Raw genomic sequence first — 22807 nt, forward strand, 5'->3', positions numbered from 1 at the left:
TGTGTCATGTGTGAGCCATAGATTTTCAAGCAATTACATGTGTCATGTGTGAGGTGAGACGCGCGGTCATCTCACGGTGAGAGCACACGTTACGCGCGCTCATAAAGTAAACATTTAGGGCGGAAACCCCATTTTTTCATGAGATTTTCAATTTCCCAAATAAAAATAATTATTTTTTTTTTGATAAAATATTTTTTTTTAAAAATAGGGTTTACAAAAACTAGCACTTAGGATCGTGTTTTTTTTCCGGGAGAGAAATATTTTTTCTGGATTTGGTTTACATCTTTCCAATCTTATTAGAAACTTATCCATAACCTTTGGTGTTTGATATTTGCAGTGCAACACAGATTATGAGAAAACATCCGAGAGAAGCCGTCTCAAATTCAGTAGTCAGATACCGACATGCTGCATCGGGGAGTACACGGCATCAGTTGCAGACGACAATAAGCAACCACCTGACAATGAACGATTAACACTGATAGCAAGAGCTACAATCTTGACACCACCTACAAGCTACTGCTGCAGCGCTGCTTCTCCCTGAGTGAGCTTCGGCCTTCATCTGTTCCTCACGCATCTTTGTTGCTTCTACCAGTTTTACCATGGTCAGACGGTGTCCGGGGTCGTCATTTCCAGGACAGGCCGGGGAAGCCCACTGGCTGCTGCTGCTGCCCATAGCCGCCGCCGCCGCCGCCACTGGCCCCTGCGTGCGGCGGGCTCGGGGCGCCGCCGGATGACTCGCTCAGGCTCAATGTGCCTCTGGACGGCGGGCTGCTCGGCCCTGCCGCCACGCCCGTCGGCGCGAGCTTTAGTGGCGCCGGTGACGGGTCTGGCGGTGACGGAGCAAGCTGCTGCTGCTGCTGCTTCGGCTTCTTCTCTCCATCGGCGTCGAAGGTCCCCACTACGATCTGCACAGTACAGACAACAATGGTGGTCAGTCACTGATCACGGCGCAACCGGAGGAAGGCAATGAATGCGTCGAAAGGAAATACAAGGAGAAACGGTCGACGACATATTTCAGCAGGATCAAGAGAACAGCTGCAGCCTGCAGACCTGCACCGGTGAAGCAGCTGTCAGAAGTCCGGCGACACTGCCACCCAGGACACGGCCGTCGGGGCCTGCTAGCGAAACGCTGAGCCCACCGGTTCGACTGCGATGGCCACCATCCTCTGACAGAAGAAACGACCCGGACAGAGACAGTATCTCGAAACGACCCTGCGCAGTGCAGGAAACAAAATTTTAGTTTCCATCGTCACCTACTACGCAGCACAAAACACCAGCGACAGTGATAACTCGTAGTGGACAATAAACATCAGTAAGATCACTCTTCTGAATCACTCACTAATTATACCTGGCCGTAGAGTACTCGAGCAGTCGAGCTAGCTATTTGTATCAAGTGTATATAGTGATGAGCTTGTGACAGTTAATACGAACCTCGTGTGTCACCGTTCCACCTGAAGTAGCAGACTGCCGAAGCGTCACATTGGATACGATGCCATTCGCTGAAAGGACGCAAACCGCGCGTGTCCCGTTCTGAGGGAACGACATGATCTTTGCCGATACGTCCTGTAAAAAAAAAACAAGCCACTTACAGCAGTGAGCTGATAAAGGTTATAAAAAGAATGCAATTTCTCCTACAAAATGGTAAGAAGCCTAACCATCCTGAATGCTGATAATTTTGGCGGAAATAACAGACAGATGTCCAATGGACTTATAGTAATAAACAGAAGCTAGTGAGTGGTGATCAAGCCGGTAAGCTGTCAATACTGCACTGGCTCTCTACTAACTTAAGCTTAAGCCTCAACCACAAGTCACAGTGGAAGATTCAGCATTATAACACAAATTCTGGAAGTATGGAAGCAGAGCATATGACTACATTTCTCTCACATATCCAATGAACTAGAATATCATATGTTCTGCTTTAGTAAGTGGCTAAGTGCTCAGAGTAACCCTAAAAAATCAGAAAAATAGCAAAGGCCCTTGTTGACGCTTTTTTGGAACGCCAAACACTCAACAAGAACCGTGGCGGTGCCCTCTGCACAGGGGCGGACGGTCCGCGCGCAGGGGCCGGACGGTCCGCGGCCTGGTGCGAGGCGCGGTGGTGCTCTCTGCGCAAGGGCGGACTGTCCGCGGCCTGGTGCGCGGCTGGGACTTCTGCCTGACGGCCGGACGGTCCGCGCCCTGGGGCCGGACGGTCCGCACGTACGCAGGGACGGCGGAAGATCGCCGACGGCGCCTGGATCTCGCTCCCGGGAGGGACCCCGTCGGGGAGTAGAGATCCTAGGTGGTGTCTAGGCTCGGGCAGGCCGACCTAGACTCCTCTAATCGACGTAGAGTCGAGGAGAGGCGGAGAATTTGGGGATTGGGAGGCTAAACCTAAACTAGACTAGAACTACTCCTAGGATAAAATGCGAATAAAAGTTGTATTGATTCGATTGTTGATGATTACAAATCGGCCGTAGACCTCTCTATTTATAGAGGAGGGGGGCTGGACCCTTTACACAACTGATTCCGAGCTAATCCCGCGAATATAGCTAACAACCGTAGCACAAAACTCGGAACCCTAATCTGTTCTGCGCACGCGCGGACCGTCCGGCCCACAGGCGCGGACCGTCCGGACCGCGGACCGTCCGGCCTCAGGGCCGGACAGTCCGCCGCTCAATTCTGGTTCGAACATATGCCCCCCTACCTTTTGGTGGAGCTGGGCGAACCAAAAGCAACTAACTCGATGTGATTACATCGGTTTTCTTAGACATCTTGCCACATACTAGGATGGTACTGTTTGAGGAAACGCTCATTCAAAGCCTTAGGTAAATCCTTGCCTTGTAATGTTTGTAGTAAATAAGCGTTACCAGACATCACCTGTTTCACTTTATAAGGACCCTCCCAGCTTGGCGACCATTTCCCGAACTTTCGGTCTTTATTCCTCAGAGGTAGAATGGTCTTCCACACCAAGTCTCCTACTTGGAATGATTTTGCTTTGACCTTCTTGTTGTAGGCCCTGGCTACCATGATCTTGTCCTTTTCTATTGCTCCCAAAGCTATCATCCTCTTGTCGGTCACCTCATCAATATTATCCATCATTGAATTATAATAATCAGTAGCAGTTAGATCATTTTGTCTGGCAAACCTGACAGCATTCAAACTTATTTCCACAGGTAACACTGCTTCCTGCCCATAGACAAGCTCAAAAGGAGATACTTTAGTAGCACTATGTTTAGATATTCTATGAGCCCATAAAGCTTCAGACAAAATCTTATGCCAATGTTTAGGATTATCAGATACCTTCTTCTTTATCAAATTAATCAACGTCCTATTACTAGACTCGGCCTGTCCATTGGCCTGAGCATAATATGGAGACGAATTAAGTAGCTTAATTCTGTATAATTTAGCAAATTCACGTACCTCCTTTGACATAAAAGAAGTACCTTGATCTATAGTCAAGGTCTGGGGAATGCCGAATCTATGAATAATATGCTCAGTTATGAACTCAATTACCTCCTTGTGCGTCATGTTCTTTAGAGCAACGGCTTCAGTCCATTTGGTGAAATAGTCAGTGGCAACTAACACAAACCGATGCCCCTTTGATGATGAAGGATGAATTTCTCCAATAAAGTCTAATCCCCATCCTCTGAATGGCCAAGGCTTGATGATAGGATGTAATTCGGCTGCAGGGACCAACTGTAGGTCGCCGAATTTTTGACACACTTGGCACCCCTTGTAGTACTTGAAACAATCAGCTGTCATACTAGGCCAATAAAAACCAGACCTTCGCAACAACCACTTCATCTTTGGAGCTGATTGATGGGTACCACAAATTCCTTCATGTACTTCGGCCATGGCTAATATAGCATCATCTGGGCCCAAGCACTTAAGCAGGACATCATTAACCGTTCGGCGATAAAGTTCATCACTCATCAAAACATACTTGAAAGCTATTCGCCGAATGTTCTTATCTGTCCTGATATTGGGATTTTGCAAATAATTAAGTATAGGTGTCCTCCAATCACTTGTATCGGCTTCATTGTCAGCCGAATCGATTAAGAGAACCTTTCTGGTAACCTCGGACGGTCCGGCGTCAACACGCGGACGGTCCGCGACCTGGGATTTTGGCTCTGCACTGGTTATCAGATTTTCAGTTTTGTGAAATTTCCCTCTCTTTATCCGATAACCCGATGCATCTTGTGCCAAGTTGTTAGCTCTATGATTCTCAACTCTAGAGATATGCCGAATACTGAATTCGTCAAAAGAATGGATTATGCTCCAACATTTCTCAAGATAACTATTTAGAGTACCATCAAGACATTGATATTCTTCTAACACTTGTTGGACAACCAGCTGAGAATCACCAAATACCATCACATGTTTTACTCCCATACCATCTAAAAGTTCTAAACCGAATAGGAGGGCCTCATATTCAGCTTGATTATTAGTGCAATAAGTTTCCAATCGGCTGGAGAAGTCAAAGGAGACATTACTTGGTGAAACAAGTACAATGCCAATTCCTTGCCCTTCATGGCAAACCGATTCATCAAAATATAAAGTCCAAGGAGTAATAGTGAGGTATGACATGTCTAGCTCATGAATATCATTAACCCGATGTTCTACAATGAAATCCGCTACGACTTGGCCTTTCATAGATTTCAATGGTTCATAGGCCAAGTCATATTCTATTAGTGCATAAGCCCACTTACCAATTCTACCACTCATAATTGGGTTATGCAACATGTATTTGATCACATCGGCTTGACCAGAAACAGTGCAATGACTAGACAGTAAATAACATCTACATTTGGTGCATGCGTAAAACAAGCATAAACATAACTTTTCAATAAAAGTGTACCTTGTTTCAGCATCCACCAACCTTCGGCTTAGATATGCCACAACATGCTCCTTCCCCTCAGTTTCTTGTGTCAGAACAGCCCCAATGACCTTATCCTCAGCTGCAATGTATAACCGAAATGACACTCCTGCTTGTGGTGCTTTTAATACGGGAGCCGAAGATAAGTATTTTTTTATGAGATCAAATGCCTCTTGCTGTTCTGCCCCCCAAGTGAATTCGGCATCATTCTTAAGCCGACGAATAGGGGTAAACGCATCAATCTTCCCGGCTAGGTTAGAAATAAATCTTCGTAAATAATTCACCTTGCCGAGGAACCTCTGTACCTCGACTTTACAGGTCGGAGGCCCCACATTCCGAATAGACTTGATTCGGTCAGGGTCTATCTCTATACCATGTTCATGTATGACAAATCCTAAAAACTTACCAGCCGACACTCCAAAAGCACATTTACGTGGGTTCATTTTCAAACCATACTGACGCATTTTATCAAAGGCCTTGCGCAAATCAGCTATATGAGAACTAAATTCAGCCGATTTGACTACAATATCATCAATGTAAACTTCCACAGTGTTTCCTAACAATTCATGGAAGATCAAATTCATAGCCCTCTGATAAGTAGCACCAGCATTTTTTAGACCAAATGTCATGACAACCCACTCAAATAAACCAATGAAGCCTGGACATATAAAGGCCGTTTTAGACGCATCTTCTTCGGCCATGAAAATCTGATTATATCCGGCATTACCATCAAGGAAGCTAATAATTCTATTTCCTGATGCATTATTGATTAATGTGTCGGCTATGGGCATGGGATATTCGTCTTTAGGAGTTGCTCTATTTAAATTGCGAAAATCAATGCATACTCTAAGTTTACCTGTCTCCTTCTTCTCCACCGGCACAATATTGGAGACCTACTCTGCGTATCTGCAAGGTCTGATAAAATCAGCTTCTAGCAGCCGGTGGATTTCGTCCTTGATGCGTGGGAGAAGATCCGGACGAAATGTTCTAGCTTTTTGCTTGAAAGGTCTGAAACCAGATTTAATAGGCAGCCGATGCTCTACGATCTCTCGGCTTAATCCAGGCATCTCAGTATAATTCCAAGCAAAGCAATCTGAATATTCTTTTAATAGACCGATCATCTCATTTCTAGAATCGGTCTCCAGGGTCTTGTTTACAAAAGTCGGCCTTGGAGTTTTACCATCTCCTATGTCAATCTCCTCCAAAGGATCGGCCGATGTAAACCCCTGTCCTAGTTTATCAAGATCTCTGAATTCCTCTATCATGTCCCCCACAGAGGAATCAGATGATCTTTGTGTGATGGCGGACTGTCCGGTCTCGGGGACCGGATCATCCGTAATACTGTCTTTTCGTTGTGGTAGATGTTCGGTCTTAAAGTCCGAACTCTTTTGTGAAAGACCAGACCATCCGGCCTTGGCGGCCGAACTGTCTGTGACCAAAGACTCATGAACTTTGTGTGTATTCATCATTTAACTTTATTTAGGATTTAGCCGATTTTCCATCGGCTCTAGCATTACAGGAATGAAACCTTTCTTATCTATACTTATGAATTGATAATCAGAAAAGTCTACTCCTGTGAGACATGTAGCGGTCTCATACGTCCAGAGTACAGGGGCATCGGCCACAGCGATGCAGGCCGATACATCAGCATGTACTTGTTCTATATCATCGCCTACCCATTGTATCAGCATTTGATGTAATGTAGAAGGTATACATTGATTGGCGTGAATCCAATCTCTGCCTAGGATTAAACTGTAATTTCCTTCTACATCAGCGACGAAGAATGCAGCAGCAAGGGTCTTAGTCCCGATGGTTAATTCAACGGACGTGACTCCCTTGGCTTTGATCGAACTATCAGTTCCAACACCGCTGAGGGTCATGTTGGTCTTGACAAGTTCGTCGTCTTGTTTACCTAATTTTCTGTATAACGAATAAGGCATTAGATTTACAGCCGCCCCTCCATCTACCAACATCTTAGCAATCGATATCCCATCAATGTGGCCGCTGAAAGCTCTCTTGTGAGTTTTGGTGTTTGGATGACAACTCAATTAAAGGACTAACAAGTGTGCTGAGTGTTGAACAGGTGCTCAGTGTAAAGCTGACAGGGTTCAACACAAGTGAACAAGTGTGATGGCCCAAGGACTAGATGATGATATATAATGGGCATCACAAGTTAGATGGACATTGCAAAAGTGATACTCGGGTGCGTAGCTAGGAGACAACTGATCAAGCCAAGGACGGAGGCAAGAAGAGCTTCGAGGTACCAAGTGCACGGGAGAAGGTCAAGGAGACTGAGGAACCCAAGGCCAAGGGTGAAGAAGAAAGCTTGCAAAGTCAAGGGTGATCGAGTTGAGAACAGCTACAGCACATCAAGGGTCACTATATAAGGACGTGACTTACAACCAATGAGGTAACAGCTACAGTTATGTGGTGTAAGTCATAAGGCTCAAGATCAAGCTCTAAGAAGGAGATCAAGGTCACTAGAAGGAGAACAAGTGTCAAAACCAGAACTAGAAGCAGCCCAAAAGAGCTAAGTTCATCTTGATCTTTAGTTTGGGTTGTTCCTATGTTTGGAAATGTTCTATGTGACCTTTGCAGGATGTTGGAGCTAAGAAATGTCAATCTAGATCAAGTCGAGCCGACTTGATGATTTATGAGTCCAACATCAAAGCTCAAGCATGTGAAATGCTATAGATGTAATAATCAAGAGAAGGTATGTTTCTAGACTTAGTATATTGGTTTTTGTGTACTAACATATTTGTCTAAGTGTTAGAAACAGAGAAAAGAAGAAAAGAAAAGAGATGCAAAATACTTGGCTGTGTACAGCCGAGACTCAGCTCAGTCTGACACACCGGACTGTCCGGTGGTGCACCGGACAGTGTCCGGTGGTGCACCGGACAGTGTCCGGTGCGCCAGGCTAACTCTGGTGAAAAGACCGCTCTCGGGAATTCGTCGGCGTCGTTCGGCTAAAATTCACCGGACTGTCCGGTGTGCACCGGACTGTCCGGTGAACCAACGGTCGGCCGGGCCAACGGTCGATCGCGCGATCTGCGCGGGGCACGTGGCTGAACCAACGGCTAGATGGAGGCACCGGACTGTCCGGTGTGCACCGGACATGTCCGGTGCGCCAACGGCTCCAAGACTGCCAACGGTCGGCTTCGCCATAGAAGGAAAGAAATCGGGCACCGGACAGTGTCCGGTGTGCACCGGACTGTCCGGTGCGCCACCCGACAGAAGGCAAGATTTGCCTTCCTGGATTGCTTCCAACGGCTCCTAGGTCCCTTGTGCCTATAAAAGGGACCCCTAGGCGCCTCAAGCAAGGTACAAGTGCAGCCAACAAGTATAGACTTCACTCGAATCAATTCTCGCTCTCCCTCTTGTGTGTAACTCTATAGTTTGTGTAGAAGGCACAACTATAAGCCTTTAGAGAGTGGAGAAGAGCTGCTAAGAGCTAGAGCAAGGTCTTGAGCGTATCGTTACTCTACCGAGGTGCTGCCGAGAAGTTTGTAAGCAGCCACGGTGTTGTTGTAACCCATCTCAATAGTGAAAGGCTCTATCTGTCATACTGACAGATCTGAGCAAACGGAGGAAGGAGTTGAAATAGACTCCAAGCCCAGGTGTGGCTAACTCCAACGAGGACTAGGCAAGCATTTCAGGCTTGGCCGAACCTCGGGATAAATCCTTGCGTCTGTGTGCTCTGTTCTGTATTGTATCCTGACTCTCTGTCTTACTTGTCTTTATATCTGCACTTCAATACTTATCTGTGGTATAAGCTTTATTTGAAGTGCAGGACATTTTGAGACAGGATCTTCTATTCCGCTGCAACCTACTCGAAGAGTCTTCTCACTCCACTGCGTACTAAGTCTTCGAGTAGAGTAAGAATTTAAGTTTTAAAGTAAAAAGTTTTATTCGCCTATTCACCCCCCCTCTAGGCGACATCCAGATCCTGTTCCCGAGTCAAAGGGAACTTTCAATTGGTATCGGAGCTAGGCCTCTCCAGTGTGGGCTTAGCCGTCCGGAGATAACGATGTCGTCACAAGAGGTAACTGTTGAACTTCTTTTAGGCGATGGCTCTAATTACAAATCTTGGTCTGTCTCTATTTATAATGCTTTCATGAGTGTTGATCCTGATTTGAGACAGATCTTTAGGAGAAGTATTTTTCCTTCTAATGTTAGTAAAAATCCTTCTAATGAAGAACTAAGATGTCTAACTCTAAATCACCATGCTTGCAACATCTTAGTTGATTCTCTATCTAGAGGTGCCTATTTTGCCATCTTGAGTAGTGATAGTGACTTAATTTTTGATGCTCATGATCTATGGACTAAACTTAAGTTGAAATTTTTTAAGTCCATATGCACTTCCACTGCTCTCTCTGTTGTTGGTGATACTAACTTGCACAAGGGAGAAGAACAAGAACGATGGGCACCAAACGATGAATCCACCTCGTCGACAGGTTTGTTTTCCACTAATAATAAGTGTTTTATTGCTAACAATGATGATGGAGACAAAAGCCAGGATGAGGAGGAAAATGAGGATGATAGCGAGGATGAATCCTCATCACCACAAGGTACATTTTCCTATATTGCTTCCACTAACGTTAATGACAGGGAAAATGAGACCGATGATGTGGAAGAAGAGGAGATTCGCCGTTTCTACACCCATCTCAACAAAGAAGACAAAGCGCTCTTGATTAAGCTGTTGAGAAGGAACAAGGAACAAAGCGAGATGCTTCTTAGGCTAGAGGAGACTCTCATCAAAACAAACAACAGCCTGGAGAAGATGACCAAAGAACATGAGGAGCTAAAGTGCTCTCATGATGTCTTGGTCCAACGGTATGATTCAATTTTAATTGAGCAAAATAGTAATGATGATGCTATATCTTGTGTTGCTCAACTTAAAATGGAAAATGCCATGCTTGAAAGAGAAGTAGAAATTCTAAATTTAGAAAAGCTTGCTCTAGGTGAAGAGTACGATGTGTTGTCATATTCTCATAATAAAATGATTGATGACCATATCATGCTTAATGTTGCTCATGAGGTTATAATTGCGAACTTAAATTCATGTGAACCTCACTCTCGCACGAGTGCGCATTTGAATTGTATATCACCATGTGCTAACCCCTGCTGTTCAAAAGAAAGCCAATGTTTGAATAAGAATCAAGATGCAGGGTCACAAAAGAAATTGTGTGGGAACAAGAAGCAAAGACAACTAAGGAGAAGACGCATTGCTCAACTCTCTCAAGATATCCACGGGCGCGTGGTGAAGAAGCTTGAGAAAGGAAAAACTGCAACAAGTGTTGAGCTTCATAAAAAGATTGTTCCTAAAGATGAAGAAATCAACATGAGCTTGGAAAAAGGTAAAGATTTATTTAATCATGTTATTTGCACTGACCTTTTCTCTATGAGCAAAAAGAGAAGAGGAAAAAGGAGGTGTTTCAAGTGCAAGAAGCTAGGCCACCTTATCGCGTCTTGTCCATACAAAGACAAGGATGAAGGGACAAGGAGTTGTTTTGGATGCAACAATAAGGACCACATGATCACTTCTTGTCCGCTATTGATGAACCAAGCACGTGCACTCTCCAAGATGACCCCCACTAAGGAAAATAACAAACAGCAAGTGTCATGTCAAGTTGAGCGACGCTTCTGCTACAAGTGTGGCGAGCAGGGTCATCTATCCAAGGTATGTAATAAAGGTAAGGCTCCTAAACGAGTAAAGTTGTCTCAATCTCATTTGCTTAGGAGACCCAAATCATATACTTGTGCTAGATCTACGACGAGCTCACCTAGAACTAGCACAAAGACTATTTGGATACCAAAGGCACTTTTAGTTGATCGTTATGGACCCATCCCGAGGTGGGTACCAAACTGTGCTAACTAGACCATGCAGGTGCCTTGAGATGGACTGGAGACCATGGGAGAGCTTAAGACGGTTATCTAAAACTCTATACTTAAGCTGTTAATTGTTTTAGTGTTTATTGACCCAAGGTTGAATTATTGTGAAATACTAATCCCATGTTCATCTCAAGTGAAATAAGGTGTATAGGTCCTGAATCATTATTGGTGAATCAAGTAAAGGACCTTGATGAGAATCTACAACCTGCTCTCAAAAGGACGGTACCCGTGTATTTTAAGTACATAATTGCAATTTAGTATTGCTCTTAAGTTGGCTTGTTGTGCTACCTGTCCTTAGAGTAGTTATGCTTTATGATTGCCTGTGTTAAATGAATCATAATGATGTTTACTTAATCATGACTGGTGATATATAGGATATATCTTTTGAATCATTCATGGGTAGCTCTTTCATTTGTTATATCCACAGCGATTAACCCTCTGGGTGTATATGGATAAACATGTAACTATGTGTAAGTCATGCTATGTGCAAATATGACATTTTGTTTAGTCCATGTTCACATGATTACCCTGGTTTGGTATTGTGTGAATTTCAAATCCATGTCATGCCCTTTTGAGCTATGAGATGCGTAAGGAGCCCTGAATTGGTAATAACAAGTGCTCTCATAAAGGCAAAGGTATGGAAAATGGAACTGTGCAATTTTATTGAATATCTTGAAGTTCCATTAATTGTTATCATAGCTGTGTTCTTGCATTTCAATTGGTAGTATCTTGGCTTAGGTGATTTATGTCTTTAAAATGTTGTTTCTTCTGATGCACCTAAGAAACCTTCTTAATTATGGCATGCTTAGACATTACGCTTTATATGCATGATTGTGTTGTTATTCAATTGGTACATGTGGTACAATGATTGTCATGTATGAAGCATGTCTAAGATTGCTTGTAAAATGGAATACTACTTAAGGCATGCATTGTTGGATTAAGTCAATCTTTCACTTGACATTCAAATTGGTATCTTTGTGTGATGAAAGTGATAGAGTATGCCTTGACCAAGGTATGCTGTGATCCCCTCTAGTTCTGAGGAAGCTAGAATGTGCAAAGTGCAAGTCATTCAAATACTTGATGCACAACTTGAGGGGGAGCACACATAACTTGTGTCTTTTGAGACTAACTGTTCCTTGAGCAATCTTGTACAGTCTCAAGGTGGAAAAGAGAAGATGAGCATGAAATAGAGCAATCAGGACTTGGGTACCTCTGTAAGTCAAGTAATTGGTATCTTAAGTCATGAGTAATTGGATATTTTTAGATTGCTCATCTGGTGATAATAGATGCTTACTCTTAAATATCATGGAGCCATGATAATAAATGAACTTTGAAATTGGTATCTTTCAATTGATAGCCGTAATAGTTTGCTTCAGTTGATATCTTTTGATAATCATGAGAATAGAAGTTTCTTCTTGTGCCCAATACTATAACTTGTTCTAAGTTTGGTGTCTTAGCAACAAGAAAAAGTTAGGATAAAGAATCAGGCACAAGTGTGGAGAAGCTCTCGAGAGATTAAATACTTTCAAGATGGGAAGTACACTACAACATGGTAAAGGTACAAAAGGAAGTATTAATCTTTTTGCATATATGTTGATAGGGCATCTATTCAATAAGTAAGGGGAAATTTTGATAGTCGTTTTTTCCTCCTTAACACCCTGCTGTCCCTTGACATCATCATATGTTCTTGCTTGAGTATGGTTTTTGGTGTTTGATGTCAAAGGGGGAGAATTTGTGTATTAAAGCTTATCTCAACCTGAGAGGAGAGCTTATCCAAATGGGTGATGTGTTAGTTTGAGCTTTGCCAAGTATGATATTCATATGTTTCTTGCAGTGTTGCTCATATGGACTAGTGTTTCCGCTGCGATGAATTATTTGGCTTCTATAGTGTAATAGATAGTCATGTGGTTAATGGTGTCTTAAGTTTGCTTTAAATTAGTTTCTTAGTTTAAATTGGTATCTTAATGGTGAATAGTGGTAGGTTGATATTCCTGTGAAATATCCACTCAATTGATTGGTGTTTAACTCTGATTCTGTGCATTTGTGTGGTGTTATAGCATCATGATTTGATCTTTGACACAATGCATTCCAAAAACTGCTAAGGTGTAGAAATGCTTCGAATTGCCTAAGTATGTGCAAATTGGCATATAAGGCCAAAATTATGAATCTGAAGTAAGCACATATTTAGGGGGAGCAATTCTATAAACTTAGAATTCAAAATTTGTGCTTCAAATCTTATTCTTATGTAAGCTTTAATTGTGTTGCCATCAATCACCAAAAAGGGGGAGATTGAAAGCTCTCTTGTGAGTTTTGGTGTTTGGATGACAACTCAATTAAAGGACTAACAAGTGTGCTGAGTGTTGAACAGGTGCTCAGTGTAAAGCTGACAGGGTTCAACACAAGTGAACAAGTGTGATGGCCCAAGGACTAGATGATGATATATAATGGGCATCACAAGTTAGATGGACATTGCAAAAGTGATACTCGGGTGCGTAGCTAGGAGACAACTGATCAAGCCAAGGACGGAGGCAAGAAGAGCTTCGAGGTACCAAGTGCACGGGAGAAGGTCAAGGAGACTGAGGAACCCAAGGCCAAGGGTGAAGAAGAAAGCTTGCAAAGTCAAGGGTGATCGAGTTGAGAACAGCTACAGCACATCAAGGGTCACTATATAAGGACGTGACTTACAACCAATGAGGTAACAGCTACAGTTATGTGGTGTAAGTCATAAGGCTCAAGATCAAGCTCTAAGAAGGAGATCAAGGTCACTAGAAGGAGAACAAGTGTCAAAACCAGAACTAGAAGCAGCCCAAAAGAGCTAAGTTCATCTTGATCTTTAGTTTGGGTTGTTCCTATGTTTGGAAATGTTCTATGTGACCTTTGCAGGATGTTGGAGCTAAGAAATGTCAATCTAGATCAAGTCGAGCCGACTTGATGATTTATGAGTCCAACATCAAAGCTCAAGCATGTGAAATGCTATAGATGTAATAATCAAGAGAAGGTATGTTTCTAGACTTAGTATATTGGTTTTTGTGTACTAACATATTTGTCTAAGTGTTAGAAACAGAGAAAAGAAGAAAAGAAAAGAGATGCAAAATACTTGGCTGTGTACAGCCGAGACTCAGCTCAGTCTGACACACCGGACTGTCCGGTGGTGCACCGGACAGTGTCCGGTGGTGCACCGGACAGTGTCCGGTGCGCCAGGCTAACTCTGGTGAAAAGACCGCTCTCGGGAATTCGTCGGCGTCGTTCGGCTAAAATTCACCGGACTGTCCGGTGTGCACCGGACTGTCCGGTGAACCAACGGTCGGCCGGGCCAACGGTCGATCGCGCGATCTGCGCGGGGCACGTGGCTGAACCAACGGCTAGATGGAGGCACCGGACTGTCCGGTGTGCACCGGACATGTCCGGTGCGCCAACGGCTCCAAGACTGCCAACGGTCGGCTTCGCCATAGAAGGAAAGAAATCGGGCACCGGACAGTGTCCGGTGTGCACCGGACTGTCCGGTGCGCCACCCGACAGAAGGCAAGATTTGCCTTCCTGGATTGCTTCCAACGGCTCCTAGGTCCCTTGTGCCTATAAAAGGGACCCCTAGGCGCCTCAAGCAAGGTACAAGTGCAGCCAACAAGTATAGACTTCACTCGAATCAATTCTCGCTCTCCCTCTTGTGTGTAACTCTATAGTTTGTGTAGAAGGCACAACTATAAGCCTTTAGAGAGTGGAGAAGAGCTGCTAAGAGCTAGAGCAAGGTCTTGAGCGTATCGTTACTCTACCGAGGTGCTGCCGAGAAGTTTGTAAGCAGCCACGGTGTTGTTGTAACCCATCTCAATAGTGAAAGGCTCTATCTGTCATACTGACAGATCTGAGCAAACGGAGGAAGGAGTTGAAATAGACTCCAAGCCCAGGTGTGGCTAACTCCAACGAGGACTAGGCAAGCATTTCAGGCTTGGCCGAACCTCGGGATAAATCCTTGCGTCTGTGTGCTCTGTTCTGTATTGTATCCTGACTCTCTGTCTTACTTGTCTTTATATCTGCACTTCAATACTTATCTGTGGTATAAGCTTTATTTGAAGTGCAGGACATTTTGAGACAGGATCTTCTATTCCGCTGCAACCTACTCGAAGAGTCTTCTCACTCCACTGCGTACTAAGTCTTCGAGTAGAGTAAGAATTTAAGTTTTAAAGTAAAAAGTTTTATTCGCCTATTCACCCCCCCCTCTAGGCGACATCCAGATCCTGTTCCCGGGTCAAAGGGAACTTTCAGCCGCGCACGAAGAGCGGCTTTAAATGATTTACCGATTCTTTTGGTTTAGTAAAGGCGGCTTCTTTAGGACCAAAATCAAACTGGGCAACAACAGGTTCATCGTCGCCGATAATAGTACAATCGGCAGAAAATGTAATAACATTTACATCCATACCTGGGCGTTCTGGAGAAGCCTCGTAGTCGACCAGGTCTTCTCCCAACAGGTCGTCCTCTTCCATTGATGTTGTCGTGTCGTTGGAGGCTTCCTGGTGAACGGCGGACGGTCCGCGTGCGGGGGCCGGACGGTCCGCGCCTGGTGCAGGTTGTCCAGAGACTTCCTGGTGAACGGCGGACGGTCCTTGCGCAGGGGCCGGACGGTCCGCGCCTGGTGCAGATTGACTTTCTATTCCTGTGGCCGTTTGTTTTTTCTCAACGGCCTTCGGTCTCCATTTCTTTTGCGGTGGCGGGTATAGTGGATGTGTGTCATTGAATGTCTTTTCTGCCTCCTTTTCCTGGCTCTCCTTTGCTCTTAGGCGCTGTAATTTTCTCTTTTGAGATCGTGTCAATCCCGCTGGGCACCATCGAGGCATGGAGTATTTTGGATCGGCTGTTTTGATGGTAGCCGTATCCTTTTCGGTTGTGTTGGTCGATTCGCCGAAAATCATCGGCCCTTTATTATCTCCCTGTATGACAACATCTGCGGTGCCTATTTTGATGATGTCCTTTTTTGTTGTTCTTTGAGTCGCTACAGGCATATGCCCCCCTGCCGGATTGGTCGGCCTGTAAGGCCGAGTAGTCCGGCAATCCTGTTGAGTTTGTGCCTGGTGACCGGATTGAGCAGTGCTCAATCGGTCTTGTACTGGTGGCGTCAACCTGTCAAAAACAGATGTTTGGGGTGCCCCCCAGGCGGGGTACTGTGGCATCCCAAATGGATATGGTGGCATGCCCCACATTTGATTTGGGACATATGGCGGAGGTAAATATGTGTATGGATATGGCATAGGTGGATATGGAGGTGGAGGTGTCCATGCAGGTATGTTAGGTCTCACTTGTACAATAGGACCTCTCATTTCATCCGATTGGTGAGGTGATCCAATCGGCCTGACCTGACGTTGCTCATGAATGGGTGAGCGGGGTCGCTTTGGTGGCCGGTCACTAGGGCCGGCCTTCTTTTTCACGTATTTAGACAACAATTGATCGAAAGTCGGGCCAGGCTTGATCAGCCGACCAGCTGCTTTAAATGTATTGGTTTTCCACGTACCTATCTCGGGTCGTCGTGGTTTGAAGGTACGTGGTCGCTGGGGGTCCTGAGCACGGCCGGACCGTCCGCCAGAGTCCTCCGGACCGTCCGGCGAAGCGTCGGACCGTCCGCGTCTGGACGGCGGACTGTCCGTGATGCGCAGCACGGGTTCCTGCAACTGTCTTCCCGTCTGCGCTTGCCCCCCAATGCTAGAGGCTGTGATGGTCACCTTCAGGGTCTCCCCTCCATCGGGAGTCTTCTCGGCAACCACTTTCCTGCAAGAAGCTTTACAATCCCCATCGGCCTTTTTAGCATTGCCGATGATTGTTTCCTTGCCTTTGCCTTTATCAGCTGTATTTGGCCGAATCAGGACTTTCTTGCCCTCGAAGTCAATCATGTTCATCGGAAAGGGCTCCATATCCACCTGCATTTCCTGAAATTTCAATCGTCCTTCGTTAATGGCCGATTGAATCTGTCGCCGAAATACATTACAATCATTAGTGGCATGAGAAAATGAGTTATGCCACTTGCAATATGCACGACGTTTTAGCTCGTCGGCGGATGGAACAGTGTGATTTATTTTAATGTTGCCATTCTTAAGTAATTCATCGAATATTCTATCACACTTACCAACATTAAATGTAAACTTAACCTCCTCTTGCCGTTTCTTTTGAACCGGCTGTAAGGAGGCACAAGCCGAAGATTTGGCCTGCTTTGGCCAAACCATTTCAGCAGCATACACCTCTGCTGATTCGTCTTCTGAGCTACTTTGGTCGCATTCTACTACATGTACGTTGTGACGAATTGTTTTAGCAGTTTCTTTGCTTCGGCTTTCACAAGCCAAAGCTCTCTGGTGTAATTGTGCTAGTGTAAAGAATTGGATGCCTTCTAATCTTTCTTTTAAATAATATCGCAGACCATTAAAGGCTAATCCTACTAGCTGTTTCTCTGCTAAATGAATTTGAAAGCATCGGTTTCTCGTATCTCGGAATCTCTGGATGTAATCATTAACCGATTCATCTTTTGTCTGTCACAACGACACTAAATCTACCAAATCCAACTCATAGTCACCGGAGAAAAAATGATCATGAAATTTTTGTTCTAGATCCCCCCATGATGAAATGGAATTAGGAGGTAAAGTGGCATACCATGCAAACGCGGTTCCTGTTAGCGATAATGAAAATAAACGTACGCGAAATGCCTCTGTGTCGGCCAATTCTCCCAATTGTGCTAAGAACTGGCCTATATGTTCGCGTGTGTTTTTCCCTTGATCACCCGAAAATTTTGTGAATTCGGGTATCCTGGTTCCCTGTGGGTATGGGTGGTGATCAAATCGGCTGTCATAAGGTTTCCGATATGATTGCCCCCCAGGGACCATGCTTACTCCGAGCTTATCTCGGAACGCCCCGGCTATCTCTTCCCTTACTATATCAATGGCAGCCGGTGCGAGACCACCGGCTCTCTGGTCAAACATAGGTGGAGTTGGCTGGATATTAGCATGCTGTCTTTCCCCCCATTGGTTTGAGTTACGTGGTGCATTTTCATTTGCCCTATATGGGTCATAGGTTTGATCGTTTCTTTCCGGCCTCCTGGGTGGGGCCGGAAAGTTTTCCTGGGTTCTGGACCTTGAATTAATGGGTTGATGCATTGTATAGTGCGATGGGAAGTGCTGCTGGGACGGGTGAGGATTCCGGTAACAATCCTCCTCAAAAAGGTCATGTGCGGACTGTCCGGACATTGGCCCGGACCGTCCGTGATTATGTGCGGACCGTCCGTTGTTGTACGCGGACGGTCCGACTGGGTAGTTTAGGTTCTGTGCCGTGTGTGGTGGCTCGGTCGCATATCTAGGTAACTCATTAAAAATATGCCCGACTGTTGCTGACCCGGACGGTCCGCGCTCACGTGCGGACGGTCCGGGCATGTGCAGATCGGCTGGTTTGCTGCCGATTTGCGGTTGATTAGGGTATGTGTCCATCGGCATCCCATAAAGGGGTTGTGACTGGTCGTGACAACCTGTAGCCGATGTGTTACACGCGTTATCTCCTAACTCAACCTCGTGCGAAGGAAAATTTACGATACTAGATTTATCAAATGCACGTACTAGTCTCTTAAGATCGCTTTGCATACCCCCTATGATGTTCTGCATTTGTTCACGCTGATCTTCTACATAATTTCTAAGAGATTGCAGATCGTTGGTATTACTTACATTGGGGATATCTGGCGTGGGTTGGAGCGAAGCCGGATCCGTTGCCCGATGTCGGACGACCTTGTTGTTCCTGTCCACTTTGAAGTTGGCCAAGAACTTTGCTTTCGCCTCCTGGATCATCCGCTCCTTGTGCTCCTCGAACTGGAGCTGCTCGTCAGCCGGCAAGGTTTCCCAAGTCGGCTCTATGATGTTGCTTGGAGAAATATCAGAGCTATCCCTTGAACCGGCCATTGAGGGCCGATTTGATGAGCTTAGATATGTGTTCCCCAGCGGAGTCGCCAAAAAGTATGTTGACGCTTTTTTGGAACGCCAAACACTCAACAAGAACCGTGGCGGTGCCCTCTGCACAGGGGCGGACGGTCCGCGCGCAGGGGCCGGACGGTCCGCGGCCTGGTGCGAGGCGCGGTGGTGCTCTCTGCGCAAGGGCGGACTGTCCGCGGCCTGGGGCCGGACGGTCCGCGGCCTGGTGCGCGGCTGGGACTTCTGCCTGACGGCCGGACGGTCCGCGCCCTGGGGCCTGACGGCCGGACGGTCCGCGCCCTGGGGCCGGACGGTCCGCACGTACGCAGGGACGGCGGAAGATCGCCGACGGCGCCTGGATCTCGCTCCCGGGAGGGACCCCGTCGGGGAGTAGAGATCCTAGGTGGTGTCTAGGCTCGGGCAGGCCGACCTAGACTCCTCTAATCGACGTAGAGTCGAGGAGAGGCGGAGAATTTGGGGATTGGGAGGCTAAACCTAAACTAGACTAGAACTACTCCTAGGATAAAATGCGAATAAAAGTTGTATTGATTCGATTGTTGATGATTACAAATCGGCCGTAGACCTCTCTATTTATAGAGGAGGGGGGCTGGACCCTTTACACAACTGATTCCGAGCTAATCCCGCGAATATAGCTAACAACCGTAGCACAAAACTCGGAACCCTAATCTGTTCTGCGCACGCGCGGACCGTCCGGCCCACAGGCGCGGACCGTCCGGACCGCGGACCGTCCGGCCTCAGGGCCGGACAGTCCGCCGCTCAATTCTGGTTCGAACAGCCCCCCTAATGCACTACAATCAATAGCTTAATGCAAACTAGGAGTTCCACTGATGAAAGCTGAATCAGAAATACTGTATCCTTACTAGTAATTGTCAAACCTTACTGTATTTAACCAAAAAAAACTGAATAATTTATTGACAAGCGGCAATGCCAGATATATGAAAAGAGCGCAGCATTAGCTATACCTCTCCGGCTTTTACAAAAATAACGTGTGGTGTGAAACCTGTCCCCGCTGGCCCTGTAAAACATACTCGAATCAATAGCAATTCCAACGCATGTAAACTGGAATGAAATTTCAGTTATTAAACAGATTGGAGTACTTCATACTTCAATTATGTAACAGCCAAGCATTAAGCATCCTTAGCTAGACATTCCCACAGAAATCGCAGAATGATTCAATTAAAATAGCCTATCGTATTTCCGGAATAAAGGTTTGCTTTGATTTGTCCCTTCTCTAAATCTCACTAATGTAAAAGATTTCGATACTAAAAAAATGCTCATCAATCAAACCAACTAACCGAAACCATTTCTTTATAGACACCAACTAAAGAAGAGATTTCTCCCTTTTTGAAAGGATTGTAAAGTACTAATTTACTGACACCACTCTTGCAGTCCAGATCTAGTCAAAGACCAATCAGCAAGTTCAGACTTCAGACCATATTATATTTTTTTTTTTGTAAAAAAACAAGACGAAAAAGACTCCTCCCGGTTATTGAGCTTCCTCATAAAACAAGAAAGCTAAAAAAAATAGTCTCAGATAAGGTGACAATAAACTCTAAATTTTACATTATAAAATTTAAAAATGTGACTGAATTAGGGTTGAACTCTATTTATTTATATTTATTTTTTAACTAAAATTTATTTAAAACTCTGAAAATTATAAATAAACATTTGGATCACGGTTAATTAACATCCCTAGTCTTCAATGAGGATGAAGATTAGGATGTATTACCAAGACCAGGCACGTGCTTTTTGTTGGTGGAGCCCTTCGGCCGGCCCCGCTTCTTCGCGCCGTCCGGCGACGCTGACGGCGCAGCGTTCGTCGCCTTTGGGCCGTTAGGCGAGAAAGCACCCGAAACTCCTGGAGGCGCCGGCGCCGTAGCCATGGATGCGGGCACCAATGCTAGCGACATGGAACCATCGGGGCCGTACTTTCTTGGCCGACCACGCTTCTTCTTGGGCACCGGCTCACCCGCGCCACCATTGCCTCCAACGCCAGCCAAGCTTGAAGCAGTCACGGCGCTGCCGCCCACGGGCTGGTACGTCGCCGTCGCGGGCAGCACGGAGACGGAGATCACCGGGGTGAAGATGGCGGTGCCGTCCGTCGTGTACGCCATGCGCAGGCTCTGCGTGCTCCCCGCGGACGGCGGCGTCGCCGGGGTCTTCGGGAGCCCGAACGGCTCCCTTCCTGCCATAACTTCTTGCTCGGGGGACGGGCTCACCTTCATCATACCACAGTTCCACACTGAACAAGTGTGCGGAAGCAGGAGCGGGCTACGAATCTGCAGCTCTCTCTGTCTCTCTCTACAGAGACTTCTTGGACTGAAGGCTGCAGTTCTTCACTTCTTCTATTTCACAGCAAATCTTACAACCGGCGAAGCAAGCTAGGAACTGCAAAACCCATAAAGGCATAAACTCAGCGCTACTCAAAGCTGAATAATCTGACGATGAACAGAGCGAAGTTTACAGCGTAGAGAGCTTGTAACGGCGGGGATGAAACGAGGACAAATGGAAAAGAAAACGAGAGGAAGAAGCCGTAAAATCACAATAAAAAAAAGAGGAAACAATGGAGAAAGCAAGGTTTTGGCAAATAAATCAGAGAAATTAGTGATTATACCCGCCCGAGAAATGAAGCAGAGAATTGCTCCAAGAGGCCTTCAGAAATTAGGATGGCGCTTGGAAACAGAGACAAAAGGCAAGAAAAATAGTCAGGAATAGCAAGACGCAGAGCTTGCTCCTCACAGCAGGCCACTCAGACGAACTCGGCTCAAGCAACCGACGAGAGAATTCAATGGATTTGGCTTATGTCTAATGTCCCACGTAATTTCCCCTCACATCACAGAACCTTCTTCTACCTCCATTTTCATTCGTTTTTTTTCCTTTTCCGAGCTCCCCTCTTCGCACGTAATCTTTTTGTGGAAAGAAAATGGTTTTAGTCGGGAATAAAAAAATAGGCGGGTTACTGAAGCACGTCAGGATTGCATTGCATAGGAAGGGTCTACTGGTCTAGACGTCTAGTACCTTATTTGACCCCTATGTTTATTTTATTTAGCTTGTGGCCTTCTATGCTTTTGGCTTTTATTTGCTTCTGCATTTCTTATCATCTTTTGCATTGTCAGTGTTTTACACTGTGCACATGGACCTAACCATGACCATGTCCAACTCCAACCACATGACAACTGGCATGGGTTTGACCAGAGTCTAGAGCACATGCCATAAAAGAATTTGAATTCCTCAAGCAAGCTAAACTCAAATTTGTTTTTGATGAAAAAACAATGTAGATTACCGCTAAACAAAGGCAGCATTACTGGCGTCCCTTGATGTTTCCCGATATCCCTTTTAAATTTTAATGCGTGGACATTTCAGAATTCGGCATATTTTTTATGACCTAGTTTAACATTTATGAAAAAAAAAACAGTTTCTATATATTATAGAAAATATTATATCATGACTGCATTTTTCACGGAAGAAAATTAACCTGTTTGACATGGGGTTTTGTATTTAAAAGTGTTGGGGTCGTGCTTCGGTGCGCCGAAGGTCTCACACGAAGAAGCAGCTTCGGCTGAAGTTGTCTCCAAGAGATGGCCGAAGGTCCCTTTTCATGGAGCTTCGGCGTTTCAAACCGACATAGAGATAGAATGACCTTTTTATACATATAGGTCTGAGTCAATGCTATAAACTTTCGCAAGGGGCATAATTGTAATTTGTCACAGGCTGCGACCTGTGCCTATAAATAGATGAACAGTACCTCTGTACTATTCACGTGAACCTGTCATTTGCTTTCGCATCACGCTTGTACTTTTGCCTTCCGCAGGACCGAAGGTACATTTGTAATTCAAAGTCATTTATATTCATTAATACAAGTAGAGATAACTCTATGACAATATTTAAATGTTTATTTCATATTCTATGATTTATGTGAATGCTTCATTCTTCGTTGTTATGCTTACGAAGGTATATCCTTCGTAACCTTCGTCCGAGATGCTTTATATCCCGAAGGGATATATCGTTATGGAGGACGAAGGACCTTAACACTTAACATTTTTTGTGTTGCCTTGTTCTTAATTCTTAGCATTTGAGAACAAGTCCCCAACATTGGCGCCCACCTCCGGTC

At 45.3% G+C, this 22807-nt stretch overlaps 1 protein-coding gene across 2 annotated transcripts; it reads right to left on the reverse strand.

Annotated features, from left to right (window-relative positions):
- Positions 1-293: 293 nt before the first annotated feature.
- Positions 294-21732, reverse strand: LOC103632938 (AT-hook motif nuclear-localized protein 10). 2 transcript variants are annotated; one of them, XM_020541426.2, is made up of 6 exons: positions 21161-21732; positions 20426-21084; positions 19659-19711; positions 1432-1563; positions 1051-1212; positions 294-905 (listed from the first exon to the last, which is right to left on the reverse strand). In XM_020541426.2, the coding sequence occupies exons 2-6, from the start codon at positions 20922-20924 to the stop codon at positions 624-626; spliced, it is 1128 nt and encodes a 375-aa protein (XP_020397015.1). In that variant the 5' UTR covers positions 20925-21084; positions 21161-21732; the 3' UTR covers positions 294-623. The 2 variants fall into 2 exon arrangements, with proteins under 2 accessions (XP_020397015.1, XP_008652867.1); XM_008654645.4 differs by having other exon boundaries at positions 21311-21731.
- Positions 21733-22807: the final 1075 nt, after the last annotated feature.

This window comes from Zea mays, chromosome 7, assembly GCF_902167145.1.
Source record: "Zea mays cultivar B73 chromosome 7, Zm-B73-REFERENCE-NAM-5.0, whole genome shotgun sequence".
NCBI lineage: Eukaryota > Viridiplantae > Streptophyta > Magnoliopsida > Poales > Poaceae > Zea > Zea mays.

Bases quoted from the DNA above. Each gene is read 5' to 3' on its own strand.
- LOC103632938 (XM_020541426.2), bottom strand. From the start codon at position 20,924: ATGATGAAGGTGAGCCCGTCCCCCGAGCAAGAAGTTATGGCAGGAAGG. The intron at 1,213-1,431 runs GTTCGTATTAAC...TGCACTGCGCAG, and splicing joins GTGGAACGGTGACACACGAG to GGTCGTTTCGAGATACTGTC. The intron at 906-1,050 runs GTCTGCAGGCTG...TGTACTGTGCAG, and splicing joins CAGCTGCTTCACCGGTGCAG to ATCGTAGTGGGGACCTTCGA.